Genomic DNA, 26479 nt, shown 5'->3' with positions numbered 1-26479 from the left:
GAGTCAATGTGCCTGCACCGGCCCCGCTCGTCACTTCCGGTGCAGGCGCGTCATTCCCTGCTAAACAGCTTCTGGGCATGCCCAGAAGCGGTGCAGGGATGATGCGTCTGCACCGGAAGTGACGAGCGGGGCCGGTTTAGTGCATTGTGGGACTCCGACGTCACGGAAGAGGACGCAGAAGATGATGTGCTGGCTTCAGCTGCCCACACCTGAGATGGCAGCGCTGGAGAAGAAATTTTCAAGGTGAGTATTTCTTCTTACAGATAAGTGCGACCCGGGACAGATCAGAGGCTAGCCATTATGGAATGTACTAGTCCTGACTGTCCCGGGGGTATTTTTATCTAAATTTGACCCCCGAGGCCGTTGTAACGTTAAAAAACCATACCCCATGGAGAAACCATACCGTCGTCACTTCCGGTCTGAAACAGCTGAGCAGCGCAGCAGTGCGCATGCTCAGAGCCTCGGATACGTAAATGAACATGAAAGAATTTGACAAGTGCGCATGCTCGGTGGGCATGAAATTCTCACGGCACTGTGTCTAATGTAATACTTGCGGCGGGTACATTAAAACACTTGGGCTGCAACATCGATCATCTCCTCTGCTATCGCTGTAACTTCCCTCATCTCCGGTAATAAATATAAAAGCGGCGGCGGGAGTATGAGATGTAAATGTGACGGCGATCGCGGCTCCGTGATCCGCTTTTATATTTATTACCGGAGATGAGGGCAGTGACAGGGCGAAGAGCGGAGATGATTTATGTTGCAGATAAGCTGTTTTAATGTAAGCGCCGCAAGTTTAACTACCGTGAGAAATCCATACCCTCCGTAGGTGCACCGGAAGTGACAAGGGTATGGTTTTCTCACGGGTATGGTTTTTTCACGGAACACCGGAACTCCTTTAAAGTAGCACAGTGCTGAATAGTAAAAAAATGGCCTGGTCACGAAGGGGGTAATATCTTCCGGAGGTCGAATGGTTAATGGGAGGCATGGTAAATAAAAAAGCTATAAAGCAGTAAAAAAAAAGAAACAATAAATAAAGACACTGTAAAGGGAGACACATCTTGCTGTAGAGGTCCTGTAACCATGACCTGAGGAAGCTGTGTAGAGAATTACATTTTCTCAATGAGCCACATACTGGCAAAGAACACGAGTATCATGTGTCACCGTTGCTATGGTAACAGCAGATACGGAAAGTAACGTGAGAGCATCAAGGCGCGACGCTAGACTGCGCATGCGTGACCTTTTTCCTTCCCGGGGACGTCATGAGTCGTCGCCGAGATCGTTTGTGACCATGGCGGGGCTGGGGGACTGTGAGTTTCTGGTCCGGAGAGCCCGGGAGCTGGTCCAGGAGGACACGTGTGCGGCCCGAGCCTGGCTTATCACCGCCCGCACCCTCTACCCGCAGGACTTCAACATCCAGGTGTGCCCCATGAGTCCTATCCTTGTGTATGGAGGGGTGACAGGGCCACACAGCTCTGCGGAGATCTATTACTGCACTATACACTCGGACAGTTCATTTCTAATAGCAAAATACTAGCCTCCTCATATAGCTGTCATGTACAGGAGGGATCCTTAAAGCGAACCTGTCACTGGAATAAACAAGAAAAGCATCCCTGAAAAGAATTGACAAAGATCTGAGAGCAGAATTGTGTTTAATGGTGGATACAGTAAGGGAAGGTTCTACACCCCCTGGAAGTGAAACTAAAGAGGAACTTACCTCATCTCTAATGGTCCAGGTCGTTTGCCGCCACCTTCACCTAGGTGCTGCTTTTCAGGCGTCTCCATTGGTCAGTGCAGGATGACTTAACCTCTTGGTGCCAGCGCCTCTCGGCTCTTTAAGAGCTTTATGACACCAGGACTTAAGTTCACGTGACCATTGTGATTCGCTGTCAAGTGATGCGAAAACGCCCAATCGGTTAGGAGATGGTCACTGTGACAGCACAAGTGTATTGGCAGCAATTCACACAAATATGTGGCCCCTCAGTGCCGGGTCACACTTGTGCGATGCGGGAAGGCTGCGAATTCGCAGCCTGTTCCCGCATCGCAAACGCACCTCTGGCAGTTCACACTGCCATATGCGATACGCAGGGGGTTTTAATGAAATGTTAACGACACCCCCAGTTTGATCGCATATCGCAGTGCGATCTGACAGTTCGCACAGGATCGGATCGCACAAGTGTGAACCACTGTGCGATCGATCCTGATGCGGCTGAAAAAAAAGGGTCATGTGCGACTTTTGTGCAGGTGCAGTGCGAATTTAGCCATACAAAGTGTATGGTTGAATTCGCACTGCACATCCAATCGCATGTAATGAAGGAGCAGTGCGCTCCGATATTACATGCGATCGCCGCACACGCGGAAGTGTGAACCGGCACTGAATGCTAAGAACCAGGCGCTGAGAGGACGCATATTTGTGGGGTTGAAGTAGAAATATAGGCAAATTTTTTTTTTTCTTTTCATTTTGTACAGAGCTAGGGAGGGCTATAACCCCCTATCAGATTTTCTATTCCCCCCCCCCCCATCTGTGTTCCATTGCGGAGATTTGTGTTCACTTCCTGTCCAAAAGTCAAACATGAAGTGAACGGGGAATTACTGCGAATTAAAGGGATTGCAAAGTCCAAAAGGTTTTTTTTTTTTATCTTAATGCATTCTATGCATTAAGATAAAAAGCCTTCTGTGTGCAGCAGCCGCCCTCTACTACTCAACTGAGCCCCTTCTCTATCCACCATCTCCATGAGTGCCTTAGCCATCCGGGACTCTCCCTTCTGATTGGCCGAGAACAGCAGCGGTGTCATTGGCTCCTGCTGCTGTCAATCAAACTCAGCCAGTCTGGAGAGAGGGGTCGGGGCCCAACTGCAGCTCCGTGTCTGAATGGATACAAAGAGCTGAAGCTCAGGTGCCCCCATAGCAAGCTGCTTGCGGTGGGGGCACTCAACAGGAGGGAGGGGCCAGGAGTTCCATCCAGAGACTCAAGAAGAGGAGGATCTGGACTGCTCTGCAAAATCATTACACAGAGCAGGTAAGTATGACATGTTTGGTATTTTACTAGAAAAAAAACAAGACTTTACAATCACTTTTAACAGGTCACCAGAACTAGTGTCCCCATTGGAAAATGTCACTCTATTACTTTTCTGGGGATAACCAAACTTTGGGATTTTCTTTTACTTTCACTTTCAATGAAAAAGGTAAAGAGGGTGACTATCCTTACCAGAGGCACAGATAGCAATAAAAACTGTGAACACCGGTGAAAGTGACACCAATGCAATTGCGCAAAGGAAGGACAATAAAATATATTAATCGACCAATATGTTACTATATAATAAATACATAAAATTTATGAATAAATTAATATATTTATTAAATTAGAGCAACCCGTCTAAAAGCGATAGCTTAAAATATAGAAAAAGATAAAACCACGTTTATAAAAAAAATATATATATATATATATATATTTATTTATTTATTATTTTTTTTTTTTTTAAGTGCAGTGTGAATTTTGTGCTCAAAGAAAGTCCCATATCAGTTCCATAAAACTTGGTAGAAAAAGCTCTTGGATGAACCTCAATCAACCGGGGTTAGTGCTCGCCTTCACCAACAACAACATGCACATCGAACTTACCAGATAAGACTGACCCCTTTTACAGGTAGTCAAAATACACTTTGGATCATGGATAAAAGCGTTGTCCTATAGGATAGGGCTTCCATATGTCAGAACCACTGATCTATTCGGCCCCTTTCACACAGGGGGACCGTTCAGATCCACCTGTCCATTTTTTTGGCGGATGTGAACAGTCCCCCCCCCCCCCCCCCCCCCATGCATCTCTATGGGGCATCGGATGTCAGCGGAGACATGTCCGCTGACATCCGATCCGTCAAATCTGGACGGATGGAAACCCTATTTTCCATCCGTCCAGCGGATCGGATGAGAACGGACCGACGGTCCGTTCCCATCCGATTCCCCCATAGAGATGTATGGGGAACTGACAGCTGTGTCTCCGCACACAGCGCGGAGACACAGCTGTCATCCTCCTGCTCAGCGGGGGTTCGGTGGATCGATCCCCCGCTGAGATAAACGGAGTCCGTCCGATGGACGGATAGTGTGAAAGGGTCCTTAAGATTATCTGGACAGGTAAAAAGGGAGATAAGCCTCTTATGGTGTAGTATTTAAAAGCCTCATTTGTTTATTTAATAAACATAGCAACTTAGCCCCCGTTCACACTGGGGCGACCTGTCAGACGACCTGGTCGCCTGACAGGTCGCCGTAGGTCGCCTTCCATAGAGAAGCTGCGGACCCGTTCTAATAGGAGCGACACAAGTCGCTCCGACTTAGAAAAGGGTCCGGAGCTTCTTTGGGGCGACCCGGAGCGACCTGCATAGACTTCAATGTTATGAAGTCCGTGCCGGCCGCTCCGAGGTCGCGGTGCGAGCAGCGCGCCGCGACCTGTGAGGTCGCCCGGCACAGTAGCGTCGCCCCAGTGTGAACGAGCCTTACAGTTTGAAATTCCAGTAAACGGCTGATTCAAGCAGGGGAGGGTCCATACAGCCTTTCAGACAGGCGGACCTCACCAGCCGATCCACTTGCTCAGCAGAAAATGCTCAGCAGACTGGATGGTCCAGTCTGGTCCGCCTAAAAAAACTGACGGGTGGACCCAATTGGTCCGTCAGTGTGAGAAAGGGGCCTAAATGCAAAATCAAAAATAACATAAATTATGCAGTCCCCCATTAGCAAAGCAGTCTTTGTTTCTGCCTGTAACTTAGTGCTTCACAATAAGAAGCAGCACTAAAGACATAGGATTTTGATTAGTGGTAACTAATTTTTACAAAGCATACGTAAAAAAATTGAAGCCCGAAGTTCTATTTTATTCAGCATTTAAAGTGGTATTAAACCCACAACCAAAATTTTTAATACAATATATTGCAGCTTACCAGTCATTAGATGTGGCTGCATTTGTTTTCTTTTTACCCCCTCTGTTTTCACCTGATGATCTGGCTAGTAGCACACCTCCTGTATAAAGCCCCATACACACGCACAGATTGTTGGCCGTAAATTGTCGGCCAACGTCCGATCGGCCGATTGTAGGCTTGTTAGTATGATGCTTCCAACAACCAACTGCGAATTTTCGACCGAAAAAAATCTGGTGTGCATGCTATAAAATTTTTGTTGGCCAACACCAGAATGGCTGATTGTTCATCAGTCTACAGATTTCGGCAGACAAAAATCAGATGATCAAGACTGGGCATGCTCAGAGAAGAAAAAACACACGGAAAGTAAACCAGAACATGACATCACTTCTGCAGTTGGTTGTTGTTGGTCAACAAAAGTCCAGTGCAAGTCTAGAGCACATTTCAACCAACAAACAACACTGGACAAAAGTGGAGAACATTGGGATAGAAAAGGTAGACAAAAGACGGCCGATCGGTCGGCCAACAATCTGTGCGTGTGTACGAGGCTTAAGAGTGCCCCCAGTCTAGATGAAGGAGAACAGGGGGCAAAGAAGACAGCAAAATTGTCAGTCTAGAGCAGGGGTGGTGAACCTTTTTTCTGCCAAGGGCCATTTGGGTATTTATAAAACCATTCGGGGGCCGTACAAAATTATCACCTTAACAATTAGCCTGTTATATTTGGTCAAACATTTAATTATCTCACCCCTAATGTGATGGCTGCAACTGCTTCTCTTTGGTGAAGTGTGTGATGTATGTTGCTACTCGCAACAGGTTTTCCAGGTTTGCATCGGTCAGTCTGGAGCGCAGACGACTTTTTTGTGGTGGCAAGTTTTGAAAAGAACTGCTGGCAGGTACTGCTGGTGGGTACAGCTGGCTGGTACTGCTGTGGGTACTGCTGACTCAGGCTGGTACTGCTGGCTTGTACTGTGCTGTAAGTACTGCTGGATGGTACTGCTGGTTCAGGCTGATACTGCTGTGTGTACTGCTGACTCATGCTGGTACTGTGCTGTAGGTACTGCTGGCTGGTACTGCTGTGGGTACTGCTGGCTCAGGCTGGTACTGTGCTGTGGGTACTGCTGGCTGGTACTGCTGGCTCAGGCAGGTATTGCTGTGGGTACTGCTGGCTCAGGCTGGTACTGCTGGCATGTACTGCTGGCTGGTATTGCTGTGGGTACTGCTGGCTGGTACTGTGCTGTAGGTACTGCTGGCTGGTACTGTTGTATGTACTGCTGACTCTGTCTGGTACTGCTGGCTCTGGCTGATACTGCTAGCTCTGGCTAGTACTGCTGGTTCTGGCTGGTACTGCTGTGTGTACTGCTGTGAGTACTGCTGGCTTTGGCTGGTACTGCTGTGTGTGCTGCTGGCGGGAAATGCTGGCTAGGAGACGTGTAGCAGAGCCATGCTGGAGGAAGAGGTGATGTTTTCTGTATTGGTCACAGGCGGAATGCATTTGATATCACTCTGCCTGTGACTCACTCAGACTGTCATAACGGAGCAGGAACTATACAGGAAGCATCGGCTCCATTCTGACAGATCAGCTGAGAGACACAGACTCAGCTGCATGGGGGGCCGGACCATATGAGTTCGGGGGCCGCATACGGCCCCCGAACCATAGGTTCCCCACCCCTGGTCTAGAGGGAGGAGAGTGTTTAAATTAGCTAGCAGATTTAAATACATTAACAAATTAAAGCCAAACTCCAGCTAACACCATACAACAGACTTACTGGACAGATAACCAGGTAAAAATAGAAGAAAGAGCCTAAAAAGCAAAACTAATGCAGCCATCACTTCTAAGAATTGGTAAGCTGCATTATAATAGTTTGCTTTTGGGCTTAAAGGATATGTTCACCTGTATTAACATGTTACATATTATACCTATATTTATACACCGGTTACTAATATACACCGGTTACTAAAGAGCACTTGCCCGCACCCCCTAAATTTTCCCACCTTGCCTGTGACAGCGATCAGGGGACTTTCTCCACACACTCATAATTAACAAACAGCCTGCATGTGTGGGTCTCCGCCCACACAACTGCATCATTCATTCACAGCGATCTGTAAATGAATGAACTACAAGTCCCATCTTCCACCACAGCAGGTGGCTTGTAGCTGTCAGTGAACTGCAAGGGCACTGATGAACGCTCTTGTAGTTCATTGACACTTCCTACAGCTTTAAAACAAAATGCCCGTACTGAGGTATGGGCTGAGAGCTATAGCAAGTATCTGCAGGAGCCTGACATTGCGCCCACATTCTACTGATTGCAGGTGAAATGCTCTGTAGGTTCCTGAAAAAAAAAAATATGTGCATTCATTTATTTTTTCTTTAAAATATGAACTTATCCTTTAATATTGCTTTAATTGCACAAATTGCGAACTGGGTGCCACTGATTTTATGGGGAAAAAAACAGTGTTGGGTAGGAATCAGTGAAAAATGTTCTTAGTCTATGGTGTTTTTTAATAGTTTATTTAAAGGCAGTTGTAAATTGAGCAAATATTCCTTCTCCTTTTAACCACTAGGCACTTTCACCCCCTTCCTGCCCAGGCCAATTTTCAGTTTTTAGCGCTGTCGCACTTTGAATGACAATGGTGCGGTCATGCAACACTCTACCTAAATACATTTTGTATAATATCTTTAGACAGAGCTTTCCTTTGGTGGTATTTATTCACCACTGTTTTTTTTTTTATTTTTCACCTAAACAAACAAAAAGGCTGAAAATGTTTGGGGGGAAAAAAACAAAACTTTTTTCTTAGTTTCTATTATAAAATTTTGCAAACAAGTAATTTTTCTTCCTCACTGAGGCTGCACCGATAATCAGGGCACTGATGATCAGTGCCCTGATTATCAGTGTAAACAAAGTACTGACATCCTTTCCCGGTATAGACACAGCGTGATAAAAGGACTGCCGATAACCGACAAGTCTGTTTACATGTGGTCAGCTGTGATTGGACACAGCTGATCACATGGTAAAGGGCCGCTGTGTTTGGCCCTTCATTGTGATCTGTGATCAGCTGTGTCTAAAGGACATGGGTCACAGAGCGTGTCCAATGCATGCCCTAGAGGGCATGGGAGACCAGGTTCTGGGAGGAACCGCGCTGTAGCTGTCGTGTGGCTTGTCGGGAACAAGGTAAATAAATGATCCCCATTGTTTCTTTTTAAGTATCATTTATTATTTATGTATTCTTTTGCTGAATTTCAATTCTGCTTTCAGTTGCAGCAATATATATTTATATATATATATATATTTTTTTTTACAGTATGAAATGTACAATATTGAAAGAAATGCAGAACGCACTACCTCAGCTGGAAGACTTTTGTATGACATGTGAGTTATTTTAATTTGTATGAAGCATGGGTTATTTTCCTTTGTAAGAGGCGTGTTCATTTTAATTTAGTATCGATAAATACTTTATTTTCATTAGGGCTCTTTCACACAGGCTTTCCGATCAGATCCGCCTGTCAGTTTTTAGGCGGATCTGATCGGATGCCCCATTCAGCCCTATGGAGCAGCGGATGTCAGCGGTGACATGTCCGCTGACACCCGCTGCCATCCGCATCCGATCCTGTCCGTGAAACCCTATTTTTCCATCCGTTCAGGGAACGGATCAGATGATAGCGGACAAGTGGTCCGCTCTCATCCGATCCCCCATGGAGAGCTGTGACACCTCCCTCTCTGCACTGCAAGCAGAGACGGAGCTGTCATCCGCCGGATCGATCCCGCTGAGCAGCACGGAGGCGGACCGTGTGAAAGAGCCCTTCAATGTAAAACAAATACATTTAGTCTTTTATCTGTAAATTATTTTCCGTAATGTGTATTGGGCTATTTTAACTGAAACGCCCCATTGTGCATAAGGTTAAACGTGGTGTTTTTTGTAAAGTTTTGTAACACATCACAGTATACAACTCCCAGCAGCTGGTGTGAACAGGGTCCTAATGTAAAAAGGATGCACGTGATACAGCAAGCACTTAAAGGTTACGTTTCACCTTTTGCACTGTGGGGTTTTACTAAAGGCAAATCCACTGTGCACTACAAAAGCACTTCAAAGTGCAGTCACTTTAGATCTGAGGGGGACATGCAAGAAAAAGAAAAACAGCGTTGTCGCTTGCACATGATTGGATGATAGAAATCATCTGAGCTTCCCCTCAGATCTACAGTGACTGCTCTTCCAGTGCACTTGTAGTGAACAGTGGATTTGCCTTTAGTAAATAAAGCCCTATGTTACATGTTCCACCCATATTTAGAGTGTTGCATGTAACATGCTGCAAATGCCTCCACTCCCACCCTCAAATTTCCAATGTAACCATTGCCCCATACACACTGTATATTTTATGAAGAATCTTTCAATACTTGTCATTTTGTTTTCTGGATAGTCTTTTCTTGTGCTGACAGAAGCTGCACTCTTTTTGTTCTGTCAAGGTTTGTAAACTTCAGTGACCAGCCAGTAGTTTGGCGAGAAATTGGTGTGATAACAGCTGCTCTTCGTACTGACTCACAGGATAAGCAAACACAGTTTTTAAGAGGTATGAAACAAGTTTTTTTTTTTTTTTTTTAACATTCCGTGGTGCAGGTTCAGTAGTGGTGAATTCTATTGGTAGTGACTTTAGAGTAAGCGAAATAGCACAATTAGATAAGGTTGAGCTCTGCACTGATTCCAATGACTGAAGATAATCATGAACATTTTAGGCATTGTGCAGATTTCTCCTCCTCCTCCTCCTCCTCCTCCTCCTCCTCCTCCCCCCCTTCCTCCTCCCTTCCTCCTCCTCCTCCCTTCCTCCTCCTCCTCCTCCTCCTCCTCCCTTCCTCTTCCCTTCCTTCCTTCCCCCTTCCTTCCTTCCCCCTTCCTTCCTTCCCCCTTCCTTCCTTCCCCCTTCCTTCCTTCCCCCTTCCTTCCTTCCCCCTTCCTTCCTTCCCTCTTCCTTCCTTCCCTCTTCCTTCCTTCCCTCTTCCTTCCTTCCCTCTTCCTTCCTTCCCTCTTCCTTCCTTCCCTCTTCCTTCCTTCCCTCTTCCTTCCTTCCCTCTTCCTTCCTTCCCTCTTCCTTCCTTCCCTCTTCCTTCCTTCCCTCTTCCTTCCTTCCTCCTCCCTTCCTTCCTCCTCCCTTCCTTCCTTCCTCCTCCCTTCCTTCCTTCCTCCTCCCTTCCTTCCTTCCTCCTCCCTTCCTTCCTTCCTCCTCCCTTCCTTCCTTCCTTCCTCCCTTCCTTCCTTCCTTCCTCCCTTCCTTCCTTCCTTCCTCCTCCCTTCCTTCCTTCCTTCCTTCCTCCTCCCTTCCTTCCTTCCTCCTTCCTTCCTTCCTTCCTTCCTTCCTCCTCCCTTCCTTCCTTCCTTCCTTCCTCCTCCCTTCCTTCCTTCCTTCCTTCCTCCTCCCTTCCTTCCTTCCTTCCTCCTCCCTTCCTTCCTTCCTTCCTCCTCCCTTCCTTCCTCCTCCCTTCCTTCCTTCCTCCTCCCTTCCTTCCTTCCTTCCTTCCTCCTCCCTTCCTTCCTTCCTTCCTTCCTTCCTTCCTTCCTCCTCCTTCCTTCCTCCCTTCCTTCCTTCCTCCTCCCTTCCTTCCTTCCTCCTCCCTTCCTTCCTTCCTTCCTTCCTCCCTCCTCTTGGGACGCCTGCCTTTACACGCACTTGAACTTTAATGGCATCCCAGTCTTAGTCCGTAGGGTTCAATATTTAGTTAGCACACCCTTTTCAGCTATAACAGCTTCAATTCTTCTGGGAAAGCTGTCCACAAGGTATAGGAGTGTGTCTATGGGAATGTTTGACCATTCTTCTTCTGCAGAAGCGCATTTATGAGTTCATGCACTGATGTTGAACAAGAAGGCCTGGCTCCCAGTCTCTGCTCTAATTCTTTCCAAAGGTGCTGTGTCCGGTTGAGGTCAGGTCTCTGTGCAGGCCAGTCTCCCCTGTGTAAGTAAGTGACTGGGAGTGCCAACAGAGGGGCAATGGGAGCTTACGGGTGACATCACAGCTCCTGGAATTCAAGGCTGTTGTCGAGCTCTCCCTGACACACAAAAACTGAAGCTTCTGTGATTGCACCAAAGCAGATGTGAAAAAAAATGTATTTCCACAGATCTCTTATAAAGGCTATACAGCATATGTAGGCAATGTTTTAACAAGACCATTGCTCAGCCTTTACTTCCACTTTAAGTTATGTTGTGTATTGGAGCATGTAAGAATTATAAAACAACTGTTATCCCAATTTGGCTGCATAAATACAAATATTCTTTAAGCCTTCTGTAAGTAAGGCTTATATTTGATGTATGGAATATTTGTACAGTATACACTATTACAGTGTGTTTCAACCTTTTTTCAACCAAGGCACCCTTTAAAATCTGGCAGAATCTCGAGGCACACCAACCAAAAATGTCGAAAAAATGTAATTACCTACATCAATGGGATACTTAAACCTGGGACTATTAACATAACTGCTCTATTCTTGCAGGAATGGATGAGAGACAAACAACAGAGCTCCTGGTCCATAGCCCTAAGTCGCTGTCTGTACTTGTTCTTTCTCTGTAGAAAGTAACAGTTGTGCAGTTAGCATAGTCCCTAGGGGGCAATCGTTGCAATTTTTTATGACACATGGTATTTGCACAGTGGTTTTGCAAACACATTTATTTTTGGAAAAAATGCACTTTAATGAATTAAAACAAAAACACAAAATATACCCCAATTTTTTTGTATAATATAAATAAAAGATTATGTTTACGCTGAGTACATAGATACCGAACATGTCACCCTTTTAAATTGCGTACGCTCGTGGAATGGTGACAAACTATGGTGCTTGAAAATCTCCATAGTCAACTCTTTAAATGCTTTTCCAGGTTACCTGTTTAGAGCTAGGTCTAGCGCTAGAATTATTGCTCTCACTCTAACATGTGCGGTGATACCTTCATGTGTGGTGCAAATACTGTTTACATATGCATGTGCGACTTATGTATCCATTCACTTCTGTGTGCAAGCATGGAGGGTTGGGGAGGGCGCTTACATTTTTTTTGTCTTTATTTATTTTACTTTACGTTTTTTTTTCCCACTGTCCCTTTTAATTTTTTTTTTAATCACCTTTATTCCTATTTCAAGGAATGTAAACATCTTTTGTAATAGAAATAAGGATGACATATCCTCTTTATGGAGAGATCTGGGGTCAAAAAGAGCCCAAATCTCTCCTTTACCTTTTTTAAAAGCAAAAAATAAAAAAAAAAAGTAATCACCAATTTTTTTTTAATGTAATATAAATATACCTAAGATATGTGGGTTTTATTTACTGTATTATTGATAATGGTAACTGCGCTTTTTTTTTTTTTTTTTTTTTTTTTTTATATTTTATTCCGCTTGCAGATTTATTTCTTGTTATATTGTATTCTGCTTGCACATCTGCTGCAGTTTGGGCGCAGCGCAGTTGTAGCGCAGGAAACTCGTGGTTTTGATGTGCGTTTCCTGTGGTTTCTCATAAACTTCTACTTTGTCCTACATGAAAACCGTGGGTATCCTGCGCTACACCTGCGCTGCGGCCAAACTGCAGCAGATGTGCAAGCGGAATGCAATATAAAAAGAAAAAAATGTGCAAGCGGAATACAATATGAAAGAAGTGCAGTTACCATTATCAATAATACAGTAATTAAACCCCACATATCTTATGTATACTAAATCACATAAAAAAAAAAACAATAACCATTTACCAGGTGAATAAAATGCATAATTCATGTACCTCACGAAGCTCAGAGGAGCAACTGAAGAGCCTCCTCCCTGATATTCCTCCTCTCCTCACACACTCTGCTTCAACTCCCTTGGGCAAAAGCGCGCCAGCCAGCACCTTCTGGGACCCGCGGCTCGCACATCCCAGCAAGCCCTTCGTATGCCCGACCCGCCCATAGCAACCGATGACGTCATCGGTTGGCAAGATGCGATTGGGAGGCCCGCACAGATTCCCGAGCGCCTGTGGCAGCTGGACGTGAACTTAGACAGCGGACTGGGCCCTCTGTCACACCTGAGTGACTAAAACATTTTATGATCATATGGCTGCTAAGTTGGGGTCATTTTGCCATGGCACACTGGTTGAGAAACCCTGCACTATTATATAACTTAGTGCTGTGCAATTCAAAAGAATATGTATTCTTTTGATGGGTCGGACAGTCTGGTAAGTAGATTAAACCTATGAGGGAAAACAACTTATATGGATAATTGTATCTTAGTTAAAGACTTATTTCTCACAGTGCGATTAGCAATTGCTCACATTTACCTTTTTTCCAGGTCTTTTTGAAGCCCTTCCTGGCCGGGTACAATGCGAGATGTTACTTAAAGCCACAGAACAATGTTTTAATACACTGGAACGGGCAGAAATGCTGCTACTTTTGTTGAGGCGGTTCCCTGAAACTGTCGTACAGCATGGGGTATGGATATTTATTTGCCAAACAAATGTAACAGTTTGTTTTTAGTATGCAAAATGTGTTTTTAAGATTTTTATTTTCAGGTCAGCTTGGGTGAGACACTTTTGGAAGCTGAGAGCCTTGAGGACCAGGAATCACCTGTAAACTGCTTTAGAAAACTCTTTGGTAAGTATAGCAGTTATTATATTGTTACCGCTTTCCATCTGCATCTGTTCTTGCTTACACAAATGTATACATCCAAAGTTTTTGCTAAATGTAGTAGGAATGTGTATAATTTTTTTATTGATGTATATCTTTAGTACTCCTGAAGTGAAATTCCAGCTTGGTGTGTTTTTTTTTTTTTTAATCACCCACCTCCTTATTAAACAAAAAACCCTAACAATTCTAATCACCTTCTGCATGGCCCAGTGCTGTTCCTGGTTTCATTCTCTGTCCAGCGCTGGCAGTCATCTTCAGGCAGAATGGCAGTCATGTCATTCTGGCAATTTCCTGTGACCCCAGGCTGTAAAATACATGCCCCCTAAGGGTGTCCTAGTAGCCCAGGACAGCAGTGTGCACACATCATTACATTAGTGTGATGCCATGACATCACTAGACTGGCTTTAGGCTGCAGGAAAAAAAAGGTACTGAATGTATCCAGGACCGCGCAGTGCTCACACGTCATTACATGAGTGCGATGCCATGACATCACTAGACTGGCTTTAGGCTGCAGGAAAAAAAAGGTACTGAATGTATCCAGGACTGCGCAGTGCTCACACATCATTACATGAGTGCGATGCCATGACCTCACTAGACTGGCTTTAGGCTGCAGGAAGAAAAAGGTACTGAATGTATCCAGGACTGCGCAGTGCTCACACATCATTACATGAGTGCGATGCCATGACATCACTAGACTGGCTTTAGGCTGTAGGAAAAAAAGGTACTGAATGTATCCAGGACTGCGCAGTGCTCACACATCATTACATGAGTGCGATGCCATGACATCACTAGACTGGCTTTAGGCTGTAGGAAAAAAAGGTACTGAATGTATCCAGGACTGCGCAGTGCTCACACATCATTACATGAGTGCTATGCCATGACATCACTAGATTGGCTTTAGGCTGTAGGAAAAAAAGGTACTGAATGTATCCAGGACTGCGCAGTGCTCACACATCATTACATGAGTGCGATGCCATGACATCACTAGATTGGCTTTAGGCTGTAGGAAAAAAAAGGTACTGAATGTACAGGATCTATTTATTTTTTTTAAATAGAAAATACTAGAAGGGGTAGAGCTTCACTTTAACGTTTATTGGCGAAGGCATAGGTCAAAATGCAGTAACCCTTTAGGTCAGTGGTCCTCAACGCTGGCCTACAGGGCCCACTAACAGGCCAGATTTGCAAGATAACTGAAATACATCCCATGTGATATCATTTGCTGCTCGGTGATTGCAGTACTCTAGTCTGCATCTCCCCAAGGTAATACTTAAAATCTGGCCTGTTAGTGGGCCCTGAGGACCGGAGTTGAGGACCACTGCTTTAGGTCAATGCTATGATACTGATCCAATGACTGAATTGCTTACGAGTGCAAAAAAACCCACACTTGCTTCAAAAACGCTTCTCAGAACAGTAAGGGAGGATCTGCAGAGCTTCAGCCAGCAATTGAGCATTAACATGGAATAGTGAAATAACGCTGTAGAAAGAGGTGAGTGGAGTTTTTTGTCCTCTTTAGTTATCCCGTCACTGATGAGTCTTTTCCAGAGACAGGATCGTATGTGTGACATTGACCATAGCGCACTTATTTGTTTTCAACATTTTGTGTTTTAAACGTATTACCATGGTGCACTATATCACAACGATCTGTGTTCTGATATGGATACTGCAGTAAGCTGAAGTGCCCTCACCCACACAATCTCAACAAATTTCTAGCTGTGATAGGACACCACCATATCTAACAATAGGTGTTAGGTAACTAAGGGATATATGTTTGAAATGAATGTATTTCTATCTTTATTGATAAAATAATAGCTACAGTATCTGCAACCAAACTATTATTATTTTTTAATTAATCTGTAATCTTCTTGATAGTTTGTGATGTTCTGCCCCTTATTATAAAAAACCCGGATGTACGATTGCCGGCCAGCCTGCTCTACAAGTACCTCAACAAAGCTGCTGAATTTTATATCAACTACGTGACACGATCCCCTCAGAATGACAGTCAACAACAAGGTTGGAATAATTTTGTTTTTCATACCGGTTTCCTCTTTATATTGTTGAAAAATCGTGGAAGTGAATAAGCACTTGATAGCACTTGGATAAAAGTGCTATGGCTAAGATATTACACTTGTGGTTTAGGGGCAGTAAAAACAGGTTCCCCCTGAATGGGACCCATTCAAGTTATTGAGGCTGTTCTGCAACCGCATGCAATATACATGGTTGCGGCGTGGTGTTGCAGCTGTTAGAAGTTAAAACAGGTAGTGAGGAGGCAACATCAGCTTCTCATTGCCTGTCAAACACCATCTGAAAAGCTACCCACTGTGGATCGCTCTTTAAAAGACAGTTTCCATGTAAACAAGCCCATATACTGGTGTAATCTCATGGATGATGCTAAAATTCATTGAATAGCTTGTAAATATCATTTTGAACATCTGATCGCTGTCAATTGACTGGTCATACTGCAGTAATGAAAATAATTTTACTGTGCAACAGATAAAAATTCTCTAGGAAAGAATATCCATGTGGTTTGGTATGCAGAAAGTTTTTACAAGATTTGATCAGCAAGTACATTGATTGTTCTTTTCTGCCATAAATATCCCTCTATTACAGTGGTTCTCAACCTCAGTGCTCTAGTACCCCCAACAAGCCATGTTTTGGGAACTTCCCTTAGAAAAAAAATAGCTCTTATCCATACCATGTCATTGATATTGATCAAAAGCAGCTGTGCAAAGTAAAGAAGGAAACATGGCCTATTGGGGCTACTTAAGGACTGAGGTTTAGAACCACTGCTCTATTAGGTATACATGTAAATCTGTATAAGAGGCAGCATTGACATATGACTTGGCAAGCATGTAAATAAATTAAAAGCTCCTGTTATATTTTTGTAAACTTTACACAACTAATACTTAAAACCCAACTCCTGGGAAAACTGAGTTTTCCCATGCAATGAAGATGTGCCTGCAGTGTAGGGGTAAACTGCTCAATTTTTCTTTGGGAGAGGAGAAAGCTTACACTCACCTGGTCCTTCACTTACGTGGCAAACAGCTCTCCTCCACGATCCAGTGGTACACTGTTCCTTAAGTCCTCACATCCAGAGCAGGTCTATGGGCTTAATGTCAGAAACAGTCAACAGCACAAGACCACTACCATGCAGGGGGAGGAGCCACATGGGTCTTGTGCAGTTGGGAACGGAGGATTAGGTAAGTATATCTCTGATCTCCAATCCTCTACACACAAACAAGCCGTTGACCTGTGCAGTGTGGGCACAGCCCCATTGCACGGAGACACTTTTTTTTTTTTGCCCAGAGTTGGGCTTTCACCACCAGAAGATTTACCCCCCTTCCCGACCAGGCCATTTTTTGTAAAACAGTACTGTTACTTTACCTGACAGTTGCGCAGTCATGCCACACTGTACCCAAATAAAATTGATGTTTTTTTCCACAAATAGAGCTTTCTTTTCGTGGTATTTGATCACCTGTGTGATCTGTTTCTCTACAAAAAGAAAAAAAAACCAACAATTAAAAAAAAAAAAAAAAACAGTATTTTTGGCGTAAAAGCAACACCGCTCATCACCCTGAACACACCATCCCCACTGTCAAACATGGTGGTGGCAGCATCATGGTTTGGGTCTGCTTTTCTTCAGCAGGGACAGGGAAGATGGTTAAAATTGATGGGAAGATAGATGGAGCCAAATACAGGACCATTCTGGAAGAAAACCTGATGGAATCTACAATGGAATGGTTCACAAATAAACATATCCAGGTGTTAGAATGGCCAAGTCAAAGTCCAGACCTGAATCCAATCGAGAATCTGTGGAAAGAGCTGAAAACTGCTGTTCACAAACGCTCTCCATCCAACCTCACTGAGCTCAAGCTGCTTTGCAAGGAGGAATGGGCAAAAATGTCAGTCTCTCGATGTGCAAAACTGATAGAGACATTCCCCAAGCGACTTACAGCTGTAATCGCTACAAAGTATTAACTTAAGGGGGCTGAATAATTTTGCATGCCCAATTTTTCAGTTTTTTTATTTGTTAAAAAAGCTTGAAATATCCAATAAATTTCGTTCCACTTCATGATTGTTTCCCACTTGTTGTTGATTCTTCACAAAAAATTACAGTTTTATATCTTTATCTTTGAAGCCTGAAATGTGGTAAAAGGTCGAAAAGTTCAAGGGGGCCAAATACTTTCGCAAGGCACTGTATAGCTTTGCATTTGGGTGCATTTTGACACACATCAATGGGCATTACTATATGATGTGCATGCAATACACGTCTTTGGTCTTCTCTGTCTTTGGTCTTTAAAACGCATGCAATACACATGGTTTCGGCGTGGTGTTGCAGCTGTTGGGAGTTAAAACGGGTAGTGAGGAGGCAACGTCAGCTTCTCACCTCATATATAGCTTTGCACTTGGGTGCATTTTGACACGAATCAATGGGCATTGCTATTATGATGTGTGGTAACGTGCAATGTCAACACGCAACAAAGCCCTGTGTTTTATTGTCCATTGTAGTACACTTTACATTTCCTCACGTTGTATAGTAATGCTTGTTGATGTGTCAATGTTAACTGCATCAGGCAGAAATCTTTCCAAAACGCAAAGTTGTGAATGGACAAAGGTGCAAATAGCGCTCGTTCATGTATATTTTAGATTGTTTGAAACCTGAGTTATTTATTTACAGTTACACAAGATGCTTCCGATCTACTTTCTCCCACAAAACGAAGTACCCAAAAATACATAATTGAAGGTCTGACGGAAAAGTCCTCACAGATTTTGGACCCTTGGGATAGGCTGTTTAAGATACTTTCAGTAGTTGGAATGAGATGTGAATGGCAGATGGACAAAGGAACAAGGTAATAATGCACACGCAATATAATGCTTACTTCTACACTACGTATTGAGAGACATATTGGGGTATAAGAAAGGAATAGGTTTCCAGTATATACCAACTTTATAACTGACGGACATCTAGAAAATAAAACCGGTTGTTGAGCATTGTCGGGATAAACGAAACACTCTAAATTATTTTAGTATCTGATTTGATGTATGTTTTTAAGATTTAGGCCCCTTTCACACTGGCGGATCGTTCGTTTTTTTTGGCGGATCTAAACGGTCCCCCCATGCATTCCTATGGGGCGTCGTATGTCAGCGGAGACATGTCCGCTGACATCCGACCCGATCCGTCAAATCTGGACGGATGGAAACCCTATTTTCCATCCGTCCATCGGATCGGATGAGAACGTACCAACGTGCCCCCATAGAAATGCATGGGGCACTGACAGCTATGTCTCCGCACACAGCGCGGAGACACAGCTGTCATCCTCCTGCTCAGCGGGGGATCGGCGGCTCGATCCCCCGCTGAAAAATCGGAATCCGTCCGACGGACTGATAGTGTGAAAGGGGCCTTATACTCTTCACATTACATCATCTTTTTCTCCATATAGTCTTACATTTTAGTCTCTTCTCTGTCTTTGGTCTTTAATGGTAAACACTTCACTGTTCATGCCTCTGATTTATTCATAGATTTTGTCTTCAGATGAATCCATATATCTGCTTTGAAACAACATTTGTATTGTTTAATTCAGGACATATAATGATCTGTTTCACCGTGTGAAAGAACTCTGCCGGTACATCAGCAATTTTGACAATGAGGCTCATGCAAAATATAAGAATCAAGTTGTCTATTCTACTACTCTCGTTTTTTTCAAAAGTGTCTACCATTATATCAGTGCCATTCAGCCTTCACTCTTCCAAGGTGAGTGTGTTTTTTTTCCATGAGACAGAGAACAACTTAATTTAGTAACCCAATAGTATCATAAAAATACATTGCTCTGATTGCTGTATCTGTTCCTTAAAACATTGATTGTTCTGGAAGTGTCAGTATGTAACTTTATTCATTGCTCCATCACAAAGATTAGTCTCTTTAAGAAGACTATACACAAAATCAAGCCATTGCAGGTTTTTTAAGTTTACTTTTCTCCACTAAGACATACAGAAGCTGTGGTTACTACAGTATCTCACAAAAGTGAGTACACCCCACATTTTTTTTAAATATTTTATTATATCTTTTCATGTGACAGCACCAAAGAAATTACACTTTGCTACAATGTAAAGTAGTGAGTGTACAGCTTGTATAACAGTGTAAATTTGCTGTCCCCTCAAAATAACTCCACACACATATCTAAACTGCTGGCAACAAAAGTGAAATATCCAAATTGGTCCCAAGGTGTCAATGTTGTGTGGCCATCAATATTTTACAGCACTGCCTTAACCCTCTTGGGCATGGAGTTCCCCAGGGCTTCACAGGTTGCCACTGGAGTCCTCTTCCACTCCATGATGACGTAACGGAGCTGGTGGATGTTGGAGACCTTGCGCTCCTCCACCTTCTGTTTGAGGATGCCCCACAGATTCTCAATAGGGTTTAGGTCTGGAGACATGCTTGGCCAGTCTATCACCTTTACCCTCAGCTTCTTTAGCAAGGCAGTGGTCATCCTGGAGGTGTGTTTGTGGTAGTTATGTTGGAATACTGCCCTGTGGCCCAGTCTCCGAATGTTGGGGACCATGCTCTGCTTCTGCATGTCACAGTACATTTTGCCATTCATGGTTCAGTTAATGAACTGTAGCTCCCCAGTGGCAGCCGCACTCATGCAGCCCCAGACAATGACACTCCCACCCCCATGCTTGACTGTAGGCAAGACGCACTTGTCTTTATGCTCAGCTGTTTGCAGCCACACACGCTTGACACCATCTGAAGCAAGTAAGTTTATCTTGGTCTCAATAGACCACAGGACATGGTTCCAGTAATCCATGTCCTTAGTCTGCTTGTCTTCAGCAAACTGTTTGCGGGCTTTCTTGTGCATCATCTTTAGAATAGGCTTTTTACTGGGACGACAGCCATGCAGACCAATTTGATGCAGTGTGCAGTGTATGGTCTTAGCACTGACAGGCTGACCTTTCACCTCTTCAACCTTTGCAGCAATGCTGGCAGCATTCATATGTATATTTCCCAAAGACAACCTCTGGATATTACACTGAGCATGTGCTCGCAACTTTGGTCGACCATGGCGTGGCCTGTTCTGAGTGGAACCTGTCCTGTTAAACCGCTCTACTGTATGGTCTTGGCCACCGTGCTGCAGCTCAGTTTCAGGGTCTTGACAATCTTCTTATAGCCTACGCCATCTTTATATAGAGCAACAAATCTTTTTTTCACATCCTCAGAGTTCTTTCCCATAAGGTGCCATGTTGAACTTCCAGTGACCAGTATAAGAGAGTGAGAGCGATAACACCAAATTTAACACCCCTGCTCCAAATTCACACCGGAGACCCTGTAACACAAATGAGTCACATGACACTGGGGAGGAAAAATGGCTAATTTGGCCCAATTTGGACATTTTTCACTTAGGGGTGCTCTCAATTTTGTTGCCAGCGGTTTAGACATTATTGGCTGTTTGTTGAGTTATTTTGAGGGGACAGCAAATTGACACTGTTATACAAGCTGTACACTCGCTACTTTACATTGTAGCAAAGTGTCATTTCTTTAGTGCCGGTTCACACTGACTTGTGTCGCTCCTATTAAAATGGTTCCTGTAGCAGTCAATGGACCGCGATGGTGCGTGACTTGTCAGGCTGACCTAGTCGCCTGACAAGTCGTACTAGTGTGAATGGACACTTGATGTTGTCACATGAAAAGATATAATAAAATATTTACAAAAATGTGAGGGTTGTACTCACTTTTGTGAGATACTGTATTATTGCCGTTGAGTATAGATTTGCATGTGATAGTTAAATCGCTTTGAATGATTGGAAGCCCTGTTTTTATGTAAGGCCCTCAGCATGAGATGATATAAAAGGAATCTACAGGAAGGGCCCTATAAAAGGAAAGCTATAGTTATATCTGCATTATAAAGTTTTTCTTTTCCATTTATATCCGAAAACTGGGACGTCTTCCCCAACTCCAGTGAAGGCAGTTAATAGAAAATTGTTCTTTCCCCTTGTTGCTAACAACTGCTTTATTGCAAAGATACAGAAAAATATATTGTGCTATATATACAGATTACACACAGCTACTTCAAGCTTATTGGCTCATACCCTTAGTACATCTGTCATAATGGTTAGTTCTTTCAGTTAGATTGCTTCCAAATTTTACTTGTTAAAAAGAATGCCTTTTCTTCCAAAGGACCGAACACTCCAAGCCAAGTACCCATAGTCCTCTTAGAAGACATTCCAAATGTTTTCAGTGAAGTTGAACTCAGTTCTGGCAAGCACATTCACAAAAGAAGAAAACTTGCAGACAGTAGAGAAAAAACAATGGTATTTCTAATTTATTCTCAAAGTGTATTGCATTGAAAGTTTATTGGATAATTTTATGTTGTTCTTGGAGTTCAGCCATTTTGATACTGTGAGATCTATGTATAGACAACTCAGTATACATCAGCAAATTATTAACGAATAAGTTCACTTTTAAAATAATGTACATTTTTGCAGGTAAAAAAAATGTGTAGCCTGGAACGCATTGCTCCTGTGATCAGCAGATCCCCGGTGCCATGCAGGACTCCTACAGTCTGTCAGTGTAAGCTGCCTGCCTATACACCGTACAGGCAGGCAGTTTCACAAAGCCATCGACTCAATTAACTTCTCGAGTGCTTAACAGCACCCTGATAGGTCATTGAGAACTATAAGCCGACAGCTGCAAGGGCTATCGTTACTTGTAGTTCATTGATTCACAGGAATCTGTAAATCATTGATGTGGCCATGTAGGTGGAGCCCGCGCGGCCACGTTCTTTTAAAATAGTAACAGCAGATACAGGTGTAACATGTTCCCGAAAGTGAACCTAATAAATTGCAAGTAAATTGATTAGTAATGATGTGCAGCAATCCTAAAATAGTTTTCTTTAAAATATTACAGCTATAAAAAAAAGTTCAGTGCAGAACTGAGGTTTCTCCTGCTCTTTACACTGAGGTGTAAAAAAAAACATCTGTTGTAATATCGTTTTTTTGTACTCTTGGAAAGGTTTTACATGGGCATATATGGTGGTCTATGTATTTCTTTGAATGTACACTTACTATTTGAAAACTCACAGAGCTTCTTTGCAAGCCAATAAATGAATTGTCCTGTGTGAGTGCCGACTCAGCATCTGTTCATTGCCACAAAACTGACCAGTGGCGGCTGGTGCGTTAGGGGCGCCGCCCCCCCCCCCCCCCATCCATGCTTCCGGCCCCCTAATCTACATGCGGGGCGCCGGACGCATGGAGTTCAATAGGTTCTTTTTTTTTCTGAATCGCCTGATTAGAGCCAGAGGCTCTAATAGGCTTCAGAAAAGGGCGGACCCAGGGCGCAGGGCACTGCGCCCTAGCCCACCCATTTGTGTGACAATAGCGAATGAAAATTCGTTATTGTCCCCCGGGTCCCTCCTCCTGGCCTCTCGGACCCGCTTCCTGATTGGCCAAAAGGCGAACCCATACCATTGACCGAGGAGGAGGCGGGGGGACTCGAGGAGACATGGGGGACTGAGGAGAAGCTGCCGCTGCAGGTAACTGCCACTGGTCACTCTGCATTGAAAGGGGGCACGCTGGTCACTCTGCATTGAGGGGGGCACGGCACGCTGGTCGCTCTGCATTGAAGGGGGCACGATGGTCACTCTGCATTGAAGGGGGCACACTATACCTTGATTACTGAAGGCCCCTTTCACACTTTTGTGACCTCAAAGTCACGCAATTTTTTACAGCGTTATTACCCACAAAACAATGCCTATTACATTTTTCTGTTTGCGCCCCTCCCCCCCAAAAATTTTGTGCACCAGCCTCCACTGAAACTGACTATCGCTAAGGCCTGGAAAACCCCAACACTTAGTTTTGAAGCAGTCAAAAATCGCATGAATGTTATGACGAATGAGAAACTGATGGCCATAGCTACTGATTGTCATGATACATTTCTTAAGGTATGGCACCCATGGATGTCATATGTAACAGCATCCAGATTTAATGCTACACTTCTCTCGATTTAGATGATCCCCCGACGCTCGCCCCGCAGGACTCGCTTCCTCCCTTGTTCTCTTCTTTTACCCTTTTCTTTAATCTCTTTTCTTTCTTTCCCTCTTACATCTTCTCATCTCACACTTATGATAACACACACCTTCTTTGTTATTCTTTGAATGAATATTCCTGACTACGGTACTTTCTCTGTGGAACTTATTTAAGCTTGTTATTGCACAGATTATAATGTATGACTCCGTACTACCTTGGAGCATGAGGACAGCCTTCTTCTGCTCCAGGGGTTTCTCTTCACAGAATGTACCTACTCATGGGACGTCATGCACTGTTCTATTCCTTTAGGCTCCGTTCACATCTAGGCGTTTTGGGGCGTTTTTGGGGCGTTTTTCTGCTCTAGGATCAGCTCTCAAAACGCCCAACAAGACAAATCCTATTCATTTCAATGGCCCCTGTTCACATCTGAGCGTTTTGACGCTGTATACAAAACGCCCAACGCTCAAAAAAGTACATGAGCTTCTTTTTGGGCAGATTACAGGCGTTTTCCATTGATCTCTATTCAATCTAAAAACGCCTGCACAAAAATCGCGGTAAAATCGCGGTAAAAAACGCCGCAAAAATCGCGGTAAAAAACGCGCGAAAAACGCTACGCTCAGGTGTGAATGTAGCCTTATATATATTCCCAGTTGGGAATTTTGTTCATGTGTTTAATTTTGATGTATTCATTCATGTTGATTTACTGTATTCACTACATTGTTTTAAAAATAAAAATATTTTGTAAATGAAAACTCGCAGAGCTCAGATGATGAAGATCTGTCTGGAAAAAGTCGAAGTCGCCATGTGGTTGTTAATAAAAATGATCTTTCTAACCCTAATGAAGTACTTGAAAGCTTTAAAATGGCAAGAGAATGTTGGGACCTTCTGCACTCTTCAGATGCCCTCGACAAAGGTACAAAACTGCTTCAGTACATGGCTTTTTTAGAGGACTTCAGTGAAAGAAAGAAATCCTCTCTTCTAGTGGGGCTACCCCTGGATTTCAAGCTTTACCTGCTCGTTCATATCTAGGGGACTGGGAGAAGCTGTTTTACTACCTGTTCCTCTATACTGCAAGGCTGGGCCCCGCAGCAATCTCTCCCCTGTGGTTTGATAGTCCGATGCCCTCTTAATGTTATCAAGACTGATGCCCATAGTGCAGAGCGTAGAGCAGTTAATCCTTCTATTGCTTAGGCAGCCCCACTGCAAGGGAGCATTTTTACTTTTCTTGGAGTTGAATTTAAAGGATAAGTGAACCTTTTAAAAACAAACATTCAGTGCCAATAAACAAGTTTCTTTATTTGTATTTAAACTCTAATGCCCATTCACACCAGAAACTTCACATAACTGCCCGTTTTTTAATTAATGTTTATATGCATTTGAAGCGCACTTTGCATATGTTTTGCGTTGTGTTTAGCACTGCATTTGCAGTGCATTTTTCTATACATTTTTGGGCTTGGCTTTCTTCGCTTAGAGATGCAGTGCGGTGCATTTGTAGCCCATTTATTAGCGCGTCCTCTGCAATTTGTGGCGTAGAAAAATGCAGCATGCTATCCCTTTTTTTAACTGTGCTGAACTGCACTGCAATGATGTGAACTACACCCGTAAGATTACCTTGATTTTGGCTGTCTATGCAGTGGGAGTGCAGTTCAAAATGCATTCAACTACAGCATACTGCATTCAACTGTGTTCAGTGTGAAAGGGCCCTAATAGTAATTTGTTACTTTTCCTTCTGCCAAAACTGTTTTTAACCCCTTCCGCCTAACGGTAAAACAAATGTTAATGCCTAAGCACAATTTTGCAACTTTGACATGTGTTCGTGAAACTGTACATATCATCGAAGCACTCCCAGCACAAAGTGACATACCCATGGAAAAAATACCCACTTCCATGAGGCCACATGTATGTGTATTGTCGGTGAGAAATGGTTAAAGAGATTTTGTTTATTTTGGTAAATTTTTTTTATGTATACAGGTTTGTTAAATCTTTATTTCAAAATGTTATCATGTTTGGTGCAAATCTAATTGACAATGTTGTGCAAACTGTGTGGTGCCTTTTACCAGATAAGGTTTGTGTGTGTGTGATGCATGTTCACAAAAGTGACACCTTGTCTACTTTACTGCAAAAAAAAAAAAAAAAACAGTACAGTGTAATACTGTGTTTCTGCAAATTGCGTTTTTTTTTTTTTTTAATTGCTCCGATTAGAGTTTTCCAGAATTTGCTTACCATGGAAGACCGACACCTGGCTGTGGTTAAGGATCTTCCTCACAGATATGGTTATTTATCAGGTAGGTGAGGTGTTTCGGGAACTAGAATAGACCTATTTCAAGTTACCAGAGAATTCATTTTTGAAAACCGAGAATGATGTATTTTGTTTTACTGTAGGGACAACATAAGAAAGCCATCAACAGTCTTCACCTCATGGCAGCTCTGCAGGGACCTCACTCGCCATCACAGCAGATCATGAGTCAAGGAAGTTTGGAGCAGCAAAGGTCGCTAATCCAGCTTGCTGCCTGCCATTTTGCCCTTGGTGAATTTAAGGTAGATGCTCCCAAACGACTTCATTCATTTTAGTCTGCAGTTTTTCTCCGAATAGTGCTGACAAAACAGTTTTTGGCTTCCAAGCAGTTTACAATATAGACTTAAGTGTCCGCTCAACTAATTTGTAAAGTTAAAGGCATTGTACACTTACAGATGTTTTTGTTTTATCTAAGTATGAGCGTGGTTTTATTCTATGTGTCATTTGTTTGCATTACCTTTTAATGATGGGCTCATATGTTATGGCTGCAATTTGTAGTGTAGTGGCTGAGCAGTTCATCTGTCTATTTCTACATCTTACAACAAAAACAAGAGAAGGGCGCAGCGGCCTAGTGCAGTACCATTAAAACATTTATTGAAGGGTAAAAAAAAGTTTAATACATCATACTCCCAAACACAGGTTGCTAAT

At 43.4% G+C, this 26479-nt stretch overlaps 1 protein-coding gene across 3 annotated transcripts in view; it reads left to right on the top strand.

Moving 5' to 3' along the window:
• Positions 1-1236: 1236 nt before the first annotated feature.
• The window catches only part of INTS10 (integrator complex subunit 10), a 41541-nt gene continuing 16298 nt past the window's right edge, over positions 1237-26479 (top strand). For all 3 annotated transcript variants that reach the window (XM_082244191.1, XM_082244190.1, XM_082244189.1), the window contains exons 1-12: positions 1237-1420; positions 8203-8270; positions 9363-9466; positions 13184-13323; positions 13404-13485; positions 15388-15528; positions 18194-18365; positions 19098-19267; positions 21689-21822; positions 24295-24448; positions 25738-25820; positions 25918-26073. In XM_082244191.1, coding sequence (XP_082100317.1) covers positions 1292-1420; positions 8203-8270; positions 9363-9466; positions 13184-13323; positions 13404-13485; positions 15388-15528; positions 18194-18365; positions 19098-19267; positions 21689-21822; positions 24295-24448; positions 25738-25820; positions 25918-26073 — 1533 coding nt within the window. In that variant the 5' untranslated portion in view covers positions 1237-1291. The remainder of the gene's footprint in view (positions 1421-8202; positions 8271-9362; positions 9467-13183; positions 13324-13403; positions 13486-15387; positions 15529-18193; positions 18366-19097; positions 19268-21688; positions 21823-24294; positions 24449-25737; positions 25821-25917; positions 26074-26479) is intronic.

The sequence above is a fragment of the Pelophylax lessonae genome, assembly GCF_965119305.1.
Source record: "Pelophylax lessonae genome assembly, chromosome: 1".
NCBI classification, from domain to species: Eukaryota; Metazoa; Chordata; class Amphibia; order Anura; family Ranidae; genus Pelophylax; species Pelophylax lessonae.
This window is presented reverse-complemented; position numbering and strand designations above follow the sequence as displayed.